Below are 15,200 nucleotides of genomic sequence, written 5' to 3' on the forward strand. Positions count from 1 at the left end.
AAATTATTTATTTTAATTATGTGCATGTGTGTGTGCACATAAGAGTTTGTACACGTATGTACAGGTTCCCTCCAAGGCCACAGGCTTCTAATCCCTTAGAGCTGGAAGGAATTATAAGGTATTGTAAACCACCTGTTCTGGATGCTATGAATCAAACGCAAGAGCATTATGTAGTCTAACCACTTAACCATTTCTCCAGCCCCACACAAAATCCTTCTAAAATGATTCTTGAAATTTTAATTTTTAAATTTTACGTTATGTGTATGGGTGTTGTGCCTGCATATATATAAGTGCACCCATACTGTTCAATATCCGCAGAGCGGAGGGCAGAAGAGGGTGTCACATCCCCTGGAACTGGAGGTTCAGGTGGATATTAGCTGTTATGTGGGTGCTGGGAATCGAACCCAGGTCTTCTATAATTGCAGCCAGTGTTCTTTACTGCTGAGCCATCTCTCCAGTCCCCTCTTCTAAATAATTCTTTTAAAAGTGTATGTCCCCGATCTGCATTTTTATACTTCTGTTGGCACATAAATTGATTTTTTAATCTAACTTCATCACTTCGTTTTGTCTCCCCAACTTATCGAACTCCTTTTGAGTCTATGTTTTTTTTATTCAAAGTGTTTTTCTTTCTGTTTCTCACATTAGCAAACTTTATTATCATATACCTTTGGAATCAAGGGCCTTGATTATAATCATAAAAAGAGTCTTTCAAGCCAACCATAATAGTACATGCCTATAATTCTAGCAGTTTAGAGGCAGAGGCAAAAAGCTCTGAGTTGAGACCAGCATGGGCTATGTAATGAGCTCATTGGTAAGTACTTGCTTAGAATTCTCAAAGCCCAGTGTTTGGCCCACCACTAAGTTGTGGGTGTCAGAAATTCAGAAATTGAGGTCCTCATATACTTAGAAATCTAGTTGCCCTCAGTCCTTTTATCCATATTCTTTGGATTATTGTTGCTTTTTCTATCAAATACATGTACTCATTTCTTCTTGGGTCTGCCCCACATTTCTCTACTCCCTGTTGAGTATTTGATGAAAGACCATAACCAGTGTTCAGAGTACTCTTAAGCAGGAATGTTCAGTATTGAAGTTAGTTTGATCTCATTTATTATTTTTTTGTTTTGTCTGGTGTTTTGTGAGACAGACTGGCCTGAATTTGCTATGTAGACTGTGTTGGCCTCTAACTTGCTGTACTCCTCTTGCTCTGCCTCCTAGGTGCTAGGATTACAAGTATGAGCCTCCACCCCAGCCTCTTTTACTGTTTTTAATTACACATTTGCAGAATGATTATGAAGTGTTCTCATATACTCCACTCCCAATTTTCAATATTATTGTCTTACATTGGCCAAAATTAATAAACCAATATCAGTATTATGTTACTAATAAAGTCCAGGGCTTTATTCCCAATTTCCATAGTCTTAATGGCCTTTTTCTGTTCCAGGATCCCATGCAGGGTACCTACCCCATTGAGGCTCTGCTGAGCTGTGATAGTTTTTCAGACTTTCCTTGATTTTAATGATATTGGCAGTGTGGGGGCCCTGGTCAGACATTTTGAGGACTCCCAGAGCTGGAGTTGGTCTGATTATTTTCTGAAGACGACAGAGGGGTGCCCTTCTTGTGACATACTGACAAACCTGGGACAGGGTGTCAGTTCTTAGGCTCCTTTTAGGATGACAGTTTTTCAGGCTTTTTTTAAATGGCCTTTGCAGTTTTTTAATTTTTATTATTATTATTTTAATGTATAAGTGTTTTGCCTGGATATATGAAAGTGCATCCATGAGTGTATCGTCTGTAGAGGGCAGCAGAGAGTGTCGGATCCTCTGGAATTGGTGTTATGGATGGTTGTGAGTCACCATGTATATTGGTGCTGTGAAAGGAATCCTGATCCTCTGAAAGAGTAGCCAGAGTTCTTAACCATTGAACCATCTCTCCAGCCCCAACCTTTGCAGTTTTTATGTACTGTTGCAGCTATTTTGTAGAATGTCTCTGATTTGAGACTTGTCTGATAGTCTCTTAATTAAATTGGGGTTATGACTCTTGGGGAAGGAGACCATGAAGAGAAACTGCCATTGTCACCACAACATGTCCACTGTTGATGTGAACCTTGACTGCCCAGGTAAGGCAGTATGTCAGGTTTTCTCATTCTCAGCTCTTCCCTCTCTGTGCTGCCCACCCCCCATTGTGCACAACACACCTAAGAGATGGTAAATTATGCTCCACCTCTTAGAGAGAGCAGAGGCCATACACTCCTTTTTTTTACAGTTGTGCACAAGAGACTTGCATCTTTTACTTATTTGCTTATTTATTTATATTAGTATGGACTTACAGATATTTATAGTTTGATCAAAATCTAATACAACTATTTTGTTGCTAAAATTATTCTGGCTTTGGCTAGGACTCTGATTTGACTCCTGATTGCAGTGACATAATCCTGTTGTCTTGGGAGGTTTCCTGTGTGAGCTACTTGTTTACTGCTTGTTCAGGCTTCTGTGGCATATTTCCCTTGTTCCTTTTTTGGAGAATGGTATTGAAAAACAAAGATGTGATCACTGAGTGTGCTTATTGCTACTTGAGTATGTCCTCTAGGTCTTCTGAGTGGACAAAGTTGTTTTTTTTTGTTTTTTTTGTTTTTTTTTTTTTGTGTGTGTGTGTAAGTATATAGGAATCAGCTATACATATTTTGTGTATTATATGCTAAGCTAAATATTTGTTTATACCAATGTGTTCAGTGCATTCCTTCAAGGATCATTCTAGCTTCTTATCTGTAGCCTCCAGTGTCATCAGATCATGCAGGTAAATCATACTGTGTGTATCTTCAACCATCATTGGCCATCATCCAATCCTAGTGTAGAATAATGGCTTCAGAATAGGTAACTTGTACTTCTTCATGAAAGACAGCAGTCATTTGGAGTACAGTGCTTAAAGTTCCTTTTGCCTTTATTCTTGTAGGCTCATTTCCAAAGTTAATTAGGTTTGCACCTTTTATTTCTCCATCTCTTTCAGTAAGGCATCTTTGGACATTAGTAGTGCTATATAGTGCTTGGAGTTCAAGCCCCACCTTCACATGCTAGGCAGGTCAGCTGCCCTTAACCCTACAGTTACATTCATTTGTCACATTCTACATTCTGTCCCGGGCTACCCCACCCCCACCCCTATAGATTAACTCTCTGCTATAAAGTTCTATAGGTTTTGACAAAAACAGTATGTCATATACCCACCCATCATAAATAATTGTTTTGCTGCCCTAAATGATATCATCTGTATGTCTTCCATTCATCGTTTTCCCAATAATATGACACCTAAATATTTTGCTATCTCTAGTTTTGATTTTTTTCCATTTGGTTCTTTGATTTAGTATTTCCCCATGTCTTTATGTGACTTAATAGTTCATTCTTTTTATTATTGGTCAGTATTTAATTATACAGACTTGCCATGATTTATTTATCCACTGACCACTGCCATGTTTGGTGATTTGAACAAAGCCACTGTAAACATTTAGGTGATTGCAAGTTTCCATATGAGTTGGGCAAATGCTTAGGAGTATGATTACTGTATCATATAATAAGACTGTGTTTACTTTCTAGGAGACTACCATAGTGGCTTCTAAAATAGCAATGCAATTTTGTATACTTGTCAGGAATGAATGATAATTATTGTTATTCTAGACTTTAATCAACAAGTGTCCGATTTTGGTGTTTTAACCATCAAGTAGACATGCATAGTCGTATCAGATTGTTTTACTTTGCATTTCTGTAGTGGCATTTGATTCTAAACATCTTTCCAAATGCATATTTGCCATCTGTATATCTTTGATAAAACATCTGTTCAGATCATTTGCTTATTTTTTAACTGTATTGTTTTCCTACTGAGCTTTAACAGGTGTTAGTATATATTTAGTTACAAATCTTTTATCAGATTATGCTTTGCATATCTGTCATTGACTCTTGACAGAGCAGAAGTCTCATACTTCAGTAAAAATCCATCCTCTCAGTATTTACTTTTTAATCTAAAAACTCATTACCAAATTCAACATCATAAAGATTTTTCTTTGATGTTTTTCTCTAGATGTCATAGTTTTATGTTCTATATCTTTCTACATTTATGATCTGTTTTGAGATTTATCAGTCTGTTTTAGTTTTTACTAATCACTTATCCAGGAATACATTTTCTCTTTGTACTGCTTTACAAATGTATGATCAGTGTCATTTTGAAATCACATTTTTCTATGTTTCTGATCATTCTGTTGTTTGTTTTTGAGACAGGGTCTCCCTGTAGCCTCAGCTGGCCTGGAACTCACTATGTAGACTACGCTGGCCTCGAGCTCACAAAGATTTGCCTGCCTCTACCTCCAAAATGCTGGGATTAATGTTGTGTGCCAGCACTGTTTGTTCTTTTTTTAAAAAAATTTGTTTCATATGTATGAGTGTACTTACTTCCTGCATGAATGCAAATACACCTGTGTTTTGCAGCACCTACAGAGGTCAGAAGAGGGTGTCAGATTCCCTAGAACTGTAGTTACTTTACAGTTGTTTGGTGCCAGTTCAATGCTGGGACCCAAACTGGGTCCTCTCCATGAGCAGCCAGTGTTGTTAACCGCTGAGCCATCTCTCCAGCCCCTATTGTTTGTTTTTTTCTCTCTCTATCTCTTTTTGGTCTTTTTGAGACCGGGTCTCCCTGTAGCCCCAGCTGGCCTGGAACTAGCATGTAGACCAGGCTGGCCTCGAACTCACAGTGATCCAGTTCCATCTGCCTCTGCCTTCCAAGTGCTGGGCTCAAAGGCATGCACCACCGTGCCCAGCTTTGTTCTTTTAAATCTCTTAAGTCTTACCAGAAACATCATTAAGAGAAGTCTCCTTTTACTCTGCCATCATAAATAATACATAAACTTGAAATTTATTCCCTTGAAGTTACCACCTCCTGCGGTTTTAGTGTTCTAAGAATTTTTGGCGAGTTACAATTGAAATTTTAAGTTTACTAGCATCTTACATATGTCAGCACCAGGTGTTTGGCACTCATGGTGCCTCTTTAAATTTGTGTCTCCTTTCTTTTGTGTATGTATATTTTAAAATATAAACTTTGGTCACACTGAATTCTTAGGCATATTCCCCTCTGCTTCTGTATTGAGGTAATTTAGTTGTGTTTTTGTTGGCTTATTCTTTATTGAATCTTGGGTCCAGCAGTTCTCTCTTCCACCTCAACCCCTTGGTTTTCAAAGGAAATTTCTAAAGCTTAAAGCTTGTCCAGATACTGAATCCACCTTTTAGCCCTCATGAGTAGTATTGCTGTAAACATGAGTGCAAATACTTCTTTGCAACCATACTTTCAGTTCTTTTGAAGATAGATTCAGGGTGAGCTAAATTGCATAGTAGTTCTATTTAAATTTTTTGACCTACTGCTATAATTTAGAGACTGCTATTTTCTAGTCTCATTAACAGTATATATTACTCCCTATTTCTTTCTTCACCAACATTATTTCTTTCATCAGCTTATTCTAATGGTTATGAGATGGCATATTATCATTTTGGCCTGCAGTGCTTTAACAACTTGCATTTTTCTGTTTATTTGTCAGTCATTTGTCTTTCATCTTTTAGGAAATACCTTTTTAATCCATAGCTCATTGTAAATCTGGATTTATTCAAGTTACAGGTGTTCTTAATATTCTATTAATCCTTTATCAGAGAAATGATTTGCAAATGTTTTTCTCCCATCAGTTTCCCTTTTACTCTATTGACTGTGTCTTTTGATGCAAAAAAGTTTTAGTTCCTGGTTTTTCTTTTTGTTTATACCTTTGTTGTAATAGTCAAGAAATAACGAAGCATAAGGTCAGCAAGTTTTCCCCCTATGATGTCTCATAGGAGTTCTGTAGTTCTGAGTATTAATAATACATCTTTAAACTATTTTCAGTTAATTTTCATAAGTGGTGTAAGGGGATCCAACTTCATTCTTTTGCATGTGGATATCCAGTTTTTCCAGCACTGTTTGTTGAAGAGATTTTCCTTTTTTTCTGTTGAGTTACCTTAGCACACTTTTTGATGATATTTGATCAAATATGGTAGTTTCTTCCTGAATTCTATTACATGATCTGTGTGCCTGTTTTTATATCAGTATCACATTTAGTTTTTTGTTTTAAATTGTTATAACAAATTTCACTTACTGTTTGGTGTGCAAATGTGTGTGGAGAGCACATGTTCCACGACACTCATGTGAAGGTCGGAGGACAACTTGTAGGAATGGGTTCTCCTCTTCCACCATGTGAAGTTCCAGGGATTGAAATTGGGTCACCAGACTTGGAAACATAAGCCTTTACCCACTGAGGCATCTGGCCAACTGTACATTGTTTTGATTATTCTACCTTTGTAAAATATTTTGCAATATAATGCCTTCAGTACTGTTATTTGTCAAATTATTTTGCCTATTCAGAGTGCCTTATGTTGTGACTCTATATGAATTTTAGAATGTTTTCTATTTCTATGAAAACTTAGCATTGAGATTTTTGACAGGAGTTTGTTGAATCTATAGATTTTTTTTTTGTTTTGCTCTTTTGAGATAGGGTCTCACCTGACTGGCACTTAATATAATTTGTTGACCAGGTTAGCTTCAAACTTGTAACAATACTGCTTCTGCCTCCTAAAGGCTGGGATTGTTGGCATGTACCTGTGTGCCAGGAAAAACCTGTAGATTCCTTTGATTGGTGTGGATATTGTCTAAATTACTTTTCTGATGCTGTATAAAATATCCTGACAGACTTGAAGGATAAAGTGTTGATTGTGGCCTTCATTTCTAGGGGGATGGAGCCCATCACAGCAGGAAAGACATGGCAGTGGGCAGGGAAAAAATGCGAGTAGGAACAGGAAGCAGAGATAGAACAGGAAGTGGGACTAGGCTATAAAACCTGCCCCCAGTTCATCTGCCAGCAAGGCTCCACTTCCTAAAGGTTCCACAACCTTCCCAGCACTATCAGTTAGAGACCAAGTGTTCCAACACATGAGCCTGTGGGGGGATATTTCACGTTTATACCACAACAGATATCTTAACATTGTTTATTCTTCCAGTCCATGAACACAGGAAGCTTTCCCAGTTGTTTTTGTCATCATCAGTTTTTTTCAGCAATATTTTTAATATTAGTTTCTCTTTATTCTTGAATTTTTAAAATAACTTTTAAGGATTTATTTTTATTTTATGTGTATCAGTTGTTTGCCTGGGTCTTCTGCAAGAGCAGCAAGTGCTCTTAACTGATGAACCATCTCTCCAGCCCCTCTTGAGAATTTAACACAGGTATATAATGCAATATGATATTTGCTCCAATTTCCCCTGAATCTCTCCCAGTAGCGTCTTTTCCCAAATTATCTTTTAGGGTTTTCTATATATAAGCTCATGTAATTTGCTAAAGGAGATGATTTTACTCTTCAATATAAATGCCTTTTATTCCTTGGTTGATTGCTGAGTTGTTTCTAAGAAAGATGCAACATGTGTATTCATATGTATATATAATTTTAAAGAATAACTAATTAGCTTAATATAGCCATAATGAGAATATTGGAATTTACCTTTTGAATGCAAGGAAAAGCAACTGAAATTCTCATTAAAACAAAACTTGGGGAGTGGGCCCATTAGGCCCCACCCTATTTGAGGAGCTATTGGTAGTTAAAGGTTGCCTGGGGAGGAAGAGTCATTTTTCTTCAGTGGTATAGCCACTGGAAATTTTCCTGTGTGCCAGTAAATAACCCCACACCCGTGCAACCCTAATTACACTCAGTAGGCCATGTGAAAAAAGGACATGAAAGTAGGAGAGAAGCCTACTGGGAAGAATCCAGAGGGAGTTTGTGAGGATAAGAGCGGGAGGAGTGAATATGATCAAAATACATTATATGTATGTATCAGATTGTCAAAGAGAAAATTCACAAATTAAAACAACAAAACCTTACTGGTGGAGACTGTGGTTGAGGTACCAGTGGTAGATGGCGACAGTAGTGGAAAGGTGAATAGAATTGAGTATTTACAGTGGCAGAGCTAGTAAATGGATTAGCTAGATTAGGGATATAGGTATTGTATTCAGGGAGACCATTTTTGAGGTCAGCACTTTGAGTTTCTGATTCAAGCACAACAGAGTGTGGGGATAGTGCAAAAAATTTTTTCTTTGTTTTGGGGGTTTTATATTTTGCTTTATTGAAAGAGGATTTTATTGTGTATCTCAGACTGATCTGGAATTCATTATGTAACGCAGGCTGACTCCCAACTCAAGACAATTTTCCTACCTCAGCCTTTTGAGTGCTGGGGTTACATGTCCGGCAAGAGGTTTTGTGTATGCTCTTAGAGATCTAGCAAGTCAAAGATGCTACAAAAACCTGGGCATGGAGCTCTGCACTCAGTGAACAAGTTGGCCCTGCTTTTTTTGTGGGTAATCCATGTCCTGGGATAAGTTACGTAACATAGAAAACAATGTTAGTTGTTAGTACAGTGATTTATTCATCACATACACTTGTTTTTTGAGACAGGGTCTCACTGTGTAGTCCTTGCTGGCCTCAAGCTCACAAGAGATCCACTTACCTCTGTCTTCTGAATGCTGGGATTATAAGGGGTACATCACCATACCTAGCTAATTTCATATTTAATCTTACTAAAGTAGTATTTTATGGGACAAAGACTTTTTAATTAAACTGGCTGAATATCATACATTTACATTTGACATTTTTTTGTCATCTAGCTGTCTTTTTTTAATTTTTACAAAAAACTATTGAGAATTTCATATGTGTATATAAGGTGTTTTGGTCAAATCCATGCCCATTCCCTCCCCTCCAACATTCCCCCTCTGAAGAGGTAACCCTAAAATGTTTTAAGGATTAGATACAAGCTCCCAAATACATTTGACATTTTTGGCCTCTGGAACAGAGTATGTTGCTAACAGGCCCAAGGACATTTTGACTTTTAGCCAAGAAACTGACTACATTTCTTTGGGGTCTTTTTACCCTAACTGCCTAGCCAATTCCTACCTCCTATTCACCTAACTGTCTTGATAGGCTGGAATTCAGTTAAATCCACCATTTCTCTTGAAGTATGTAAATGTAAAAAAGTAAATAACTAAACAGGAGTATAACTTATAATAGTTTTTTTGTGTGTGTGTGGTAGGATAGTAGGAAAAGCATAGTAGCAAGTGAAGCTTGATATATCTAGCTACTCAGAGGTGAAGTTTATAAAATTTTTTGTAGATTTGGCAAACACTAAAACAAAAAACCTTTGTTTTAGTATCATAGTTTTGAAAGGAAAATCGTGTTCTAAGTTGGAGACAGTGAAAGGTGCAAAGTGATGGGAGAAAGAAAATGAGTTGAAAAGAAGTAGGGAGAAAATGGTGACTGGGAGAAGTGGCTTCCACAGCACAACTTTAGTGTCAGTGTGACCTTCATTTGAGCCATTTGCTTCAGGAAATATAATTATTTTCCTTTTTAAAATTTTTTTTTAACTTAAAAAATTTATTGATATGTAAAATTATTTTCCTTTTAAGGTACATGCTACTTTACAGCTTTTCACTGCTGTAAGTATTATCCTAATTAAAAGTAAACGTAATAGTCAAATAGAATTTTTTTTCCTGGTCCTATATTATAAAGTTAGAGGTCAGAAGACATGTTTTCTAGTCCTGGTTCTTTCATTTAATGGCTTGATTTGAGGAAGTTATTCACCTTCTATGACCCTCAGTTTACTCATTCTGCCAAATGATAGTGCTACACAAAATGATATTATAAACTCCTTTCAGTCCTGGTACTCTTGTTTCTTGGAAACCTGTTTTGCCCTGAGTGAGACATAGATTTCCCACCATAAAAAAATAAGCACCTATGGTTTTGAAATTCTTAAGACTTTTTGTCAGATAATTTCCACCTTTAGGTTCCTTCATTATCATGATCTTCCAGATGCTATTGATTATAAGTTTCCATGGGAGAATTTGAAATAATTCCCAGACTTTGTATCACTAGAAATCCTTTGGAGAAAATTGCATTAGAAAGCCAAACCTGTTTTTTCTTAATTTCAGTTCTTATGAATAGCCAGAATAACCTTATTTTAACTTTTAAAAATAATCATTTATTTGCTTTGGTAGTGAGCTGAGTTGTGAAAATATATTTGAAATACAAATGTCTTAACAGGATTATATAATGCTAAAGAAAAAAAGAAAAAGAATGCCATTTATGTCATAGTCAAAGGCACCAGGCACTTATTTATGCATTTGACTTTTATATAATATGTATATATTTTTTTCTTAGTCTAATGTATTAAATAAGTGAGTAGTAGGTACAGAGGTCTGGACAGCTGTAAAGATGAAATTTGGAGTCCTGTGCTATAATCTTGAGGACTCATGATCATGGTACTATAAAGACATGTATTCATACTAGAGCAGAATGTACCTAGATTAAAAAATAAGGTCTAGAGGGAGCACGGGATATTGAAAAGAAGAAAAGACCATCTCTTACCTTCCATCTTCTAACTTGAAAACCTATTTACTAGACTTCTATGTATTCACAAGTAGAGAAAACAGTGTGTTCATTTACAGAACACATCAAAATCTAGTTATTAGACATTTTCTAAAAGCTTTAGGAAATAGAGGTCTAAATGTGATTTTTATCCAACTATAGAAAACTGAGGAAAAAGTTTAAATTCATAGCATAAGTTCTCTCTTATAGATACAGGAAAAAAGAAAGAAAACTTTTGTTTGTAGAGAACCAAAAGAGCACAGGTTTGAACAGAATAGAAATCTATTTGTGCATAAATGTCTTAAGCAGATATTGAAGTGAATAAAATGGCAAAGAGTGGAAGGGATTCATCCTGGGTAGGCTTTTCTTCTTACTGCTTTTTTATTTTCAGATATTTTAATTCATTCTAAAATATTTGTTAGAAGAAACAATTCACCTTTGTAAAACAACAAATACATTGTCAATATTGAACCAAGTATTAGTTGAATTTCTTATTCTAGAATATCTATCCTTTACGGTTACCCAAATAATTGCAAATGCCCTAGGTTGTTTTAAGAATAACTGCTGTTTGAAAAATAATTTACTGTAATTTTAATAGAATTTGATGCAAAAATATTTTTCTTGTCAAGAACTTTATTCAATCCATTCAAAGTTGATGTTATAAGAGCAAAAACACTAGTGTAATTTTAAAAGTTAGCAAGCCTGATATAATGACACATGCCTATAATTCTAGAACTTGGAAGTCTAAGAAGGGTAGGTCACAAGTTTTAGGCCAGCCTGAGCTACATAATGAGACCCTGTTGTACCCACACCCTGGAAAAAAAACTTGGCAATGTGACCTTTTGCTTATAAAGTCAAGTTGTGTGCTATTCTTATTGACAATAATAGAAAACTTCTAAAAGGGCAAGGGTTTTAGTTTCTGTTGTTTAAAAATTTAAAAATCCTTCTAAGTATTTTGTATTATAGATGCATTACCAACTGTTAATAATATATTATGTCTTGTTTTTTTAAGTGAATGAATTTTTAACTTTTGAGGGCCCCATCTTGTTGGATATGAGAATTAAACACCTAATCAAAACAAATCAGTTAAGTCAAGCAACTACTCTAGCAAAGCTGTGTTCTGACCATCCAGAGATTGGTACAAAAGGTAGTTTTAAGCAAACTTACCTTGTCTGTCTTTGCACATCATCTCCGAATGAAAAACTAATCGAAGAGGTGAGTATGTTTTTGTTGTAGTTATTTTTTTAAAGTGGATAAATTAATTTTAATTAGATTAGAATGTTTTTGAGTTTCTTTATTTGTAAATAAAGAAACATTGTTGTCAGTCTTATAATTTGGTATGCTCCTGGATAAGGTATGTGAACAGACTGAACTTTCTAGTTTAAATAATGTGGATAGTTTAATTGCTTTGACTAAATTAAGGAAAAAGTGATATCTTATCAGGGTCATGGGGTTTCTTCGGTTTGTTTGGAGCAGTATTTGAACCCTAGCTTCAGTTTGATATCAGGATACTTGAGAATGTAACTAGAGTTATCCCAGATAGAAGAAGTTATATAAATTATTTCTGTATGTATAGACTATATGCAAATGTATGACAGTATTATTTTAAAATTGTTATTTGCAAAGATCCTGTTTTTTCTTCATTTAGTATAAAACACAGTATTTGTATGTGTTATAACTCCAAAATTCTGGGAGTATAATCATGATCCAAAAGAAATTTCGCATTTTGGTGCATAACTTTGAGAATTGTAGACACTTGTAAAAGAATTAAAAATTGATGTTTAGCAACTTGTGTTTCAAGAATTTGTATAAAGAAAAGTTAACAGTACATTGAAATGTAAATATTCAATGATACAATGTTCTGTTTTCAAATGTTTTAATATCCCTTGACTCTAAAGCAGTAAAGAGAGAACAAAGGAATTGTGGCTATCAAACTAGTTAAAGTCACAAACTAGTCAAAGATGGAGTAGACTTCTCTTGGTGCCATCCCTTACTAAGGGATTGACCATTGATGGTTGCTGAGAGAGGAAAAATCATTCTTTTTAGAGGATGTGGTTACTGGTAGAATTCCCATGCAGACATTAAGGTGGGAGGAGGTAGTGGGGAGGGGGTGTTGGAGGGTGAAATTGAAAGAAGGAAATGGGGGTACAATCATATTTCACTGTAAACCTGAATGAAATTCTCAAGAATAAAGACTTAAAAAAAAAGTATTGTGCTGTGTACTTAATATGTTAAACGAATGGCTGAAATATATGTCAAAACACAGTTGTCAGACATGCACAGTCCCTAGTAGTCAGAGAAACCAATAATTAAGAGTTCAGAACCATGATTGCCTTAGATAGCTGAATCCCCACATGAGGGTAGCGGTTGTAAGTTAAGATACTTCTGTGCTTTTCCTTGAGAATAGAAAGTGAAGAGGTAGGTAATGTGTAATGTAGGTTTAAACCAGGATGATAAATAAGCCTACTGGACCTAGTGAGGATATTAGGAAAATGAGTAAGAATAGTTCCAGTGGTTTCTAAGCTGGGTGAAGTAAAACATAGGCTCCAGCCTTGGACGTTATTCCATTAGTTTTGACATTGTCCAATCTAGAACTGGTTTTTGGTTTTGTTTTTTTTTTCTTTCTTAGTTTATTTTATTTTTATAGAAAATTTGCATTTTTCTATTGCTATGAATGAGATCAATTTAAAAACTAAAGCTTTCAGCCAGGTGTGGTGGCGCATTCAAGAGGCAGAGGCAAGTGGATCTCTGTGAGTTCAAGGCCAGCTGGGGCTACAGAGAGACCCTGTCTCAAAAAGACCCAAAAAATTAATAAAAGAGTTAAACTCCGCCTCAGCCATCATCACATGAGGGCCGTTTCTGATTCTGATCCAGTGCTAAAACTAAAAAAAAAAAAAAAGAAAAAAACCAAAAAAAAAAAAAAAAAAAAGAAAGAAAGAAAAATGTTTTCTTATTAGTTGAATGATGAATTAACTGACAGAAAATTTCATGAAATAGCCTTTGAAATGTGACTTTAAGTGCACAGTATGTGTTGTATAGATACTGGGTGGGAGGGGTTAAAGGTGAATAAGCTGGCTGAATGAGGTAATGCTCACCTTTAGGCCCAGCACTTGGGAGGCAGTGGCAGACAGTTCTCTGAATTTGAGGCCACCAGGGTTACATAGCAAATTCTAGGCCATCTTGGTCTACATAGTTCCAGGCCAGCCAGGGCTACTCTGTCTCCAAAGATAAATAAGGCATAGTACTTGCACTAAAGAAGCCTGTTAGATTGCCTTTGACGTTGAAGACTATGGATTTATAGTCTCAAATAAAAAAAAAACTATTTCCAGATTTCTAAATTAGATCTTGAAATACTGAACTTACATTCTCTCTTGATGTAATTATCCAGAGTTAAGTAGCAGCAGTCCAGCCTACTCTGGGATAAACTCCAGAAAAATTTTCTTTTGAGATCCCTAGGTCCCTCCCTCTGATATCTCATGGAATCATACTTTTCCCCTCGTCTTTTGTTAAGCAGGTAGAATGAAGTGTTTGGGTTTTTGGTTTTGTTTTTGTTTTCCTTATTGTTCTTAAGCATGGTTCCCTAAGAGCTCTGTGTACTCCATCTAAGGAAAAGGATAGATCATATAGTGATGAAGTTTTAGGTTCTAGGTATGTGGATATATTTTTTGTTAAAAGTCCTTTTTCTTGATTACATTTTAATGTTTATATTAAAACATTCAAAACTGTTATTCATTGCCCCATTATAAGCCAAATGCATTAAAACTGACTGTTCAGCCAGGCCTATACCTCTTCCCCAAAGGAACATAGTTCTGTTACCTTTTGCCTTGAAAGCTTCCCAATGACATTGCCTCCTTCAGAGGGATTACATTCATAAATATATTCTGTTCCCCACTTCCCACACACATTTGTTCATTTACTTTTCTTTTGTCTGGTGTAAGCATTTGAGTTTTTAAAACCTGTTCCTTAGAGAAGATGGAAATAGACTTTTATTAGGAGTCAGGCCTGCTTGGCGTGAATTGATAGTTGTGAAAAAATCCTGGTTGATGTGAAACAAGGATTCCCAGTAGTAATTGCAGGTGTCCCTGGTAGATGTCAGACAAATGGGGCTACAAGAAAAGAGGATTCATCTGACTTCTGGAAACAGCCTTAACCTGGATTCTTGGCGTAGATAGTGAAAACAATTAGCAGCATTATTTTGCATTCAGTAATTTCAGTTGATTTTATCTCTAAAATAAACATACAGAATTTTTTAATGCTCTCTTGTTTCTCGCCAATCATTATTTGCTCACTTAACATTCTCTGGGGCATGGGAGATGGCTCAGTGGGTAGAGGGCTGAGTTCCAACAGTGTTCAGCACCTGTCTGTAGTCCAGTGCTCTCTGGTGAGATGGAAGGTGGAACCAGGAGACTCCTGAAGCTCACAGGCCAGCTAGCCTACACAGCAGCAAGCAGGAGACCTTAATGTGCTGTGTAACTCTTCTTCTGTTTTCTATACACATACATTTTTATATACTTGAAACTACAAACACACACACACACACACACACACACACACACACAGACCCTGGTTGCCAGTCACTTTCCTCACATCTTTCCATTTCATACTGTGTAAAACAACTACCTTATCTTTTATGACTTGACTGCATGATTCCATAATGTAGATTGGAAGTTTATTTATTTATTATGTAAATATATTATTATATAAATATATATTAGATATGTTTATATATTAAATATTTTGCTA

At 35.9% G+C, this 15,200-nt stretch overlaps 1 protein-coding gene across 1 annotated transcript in view; it reads left to right on the top strand.

The window, feature by feature from the left end:
- The window catches only part of Znf292 (zinc finger protein 292), a 91,212-nt gene that overhangs the window by 57,005 nt on the left and 19,007 nt on the right, over positions 1 to 15,200 (top strand). The window contains exon 6 of the mRNA XM_029562385.1: positions 11,470 to 11,672. Coding sequence (XP_029418245.1) covers positions 11,470 to 11,672 — 203 coding nt within the window. The remainder of the gene's footprint in view (positions 1 to 11,469; positions 11,673 to 15,200) is intronic.

Source organism: Nannospalax galili, unplaced genomic scaffold (assembly GCF_000622305.1).
Source record: "Nannospalax galili isolate Female #2095 unplaced genomic scaffold, S.galili_v1.0 scaffold1395, whole genome shotgun sequence".
NCBI lineage: Eukaryota > Metazoa > Chordata > Mammalia > Rodentia > Spalacidae > Nannospalax > Nannospalax galili.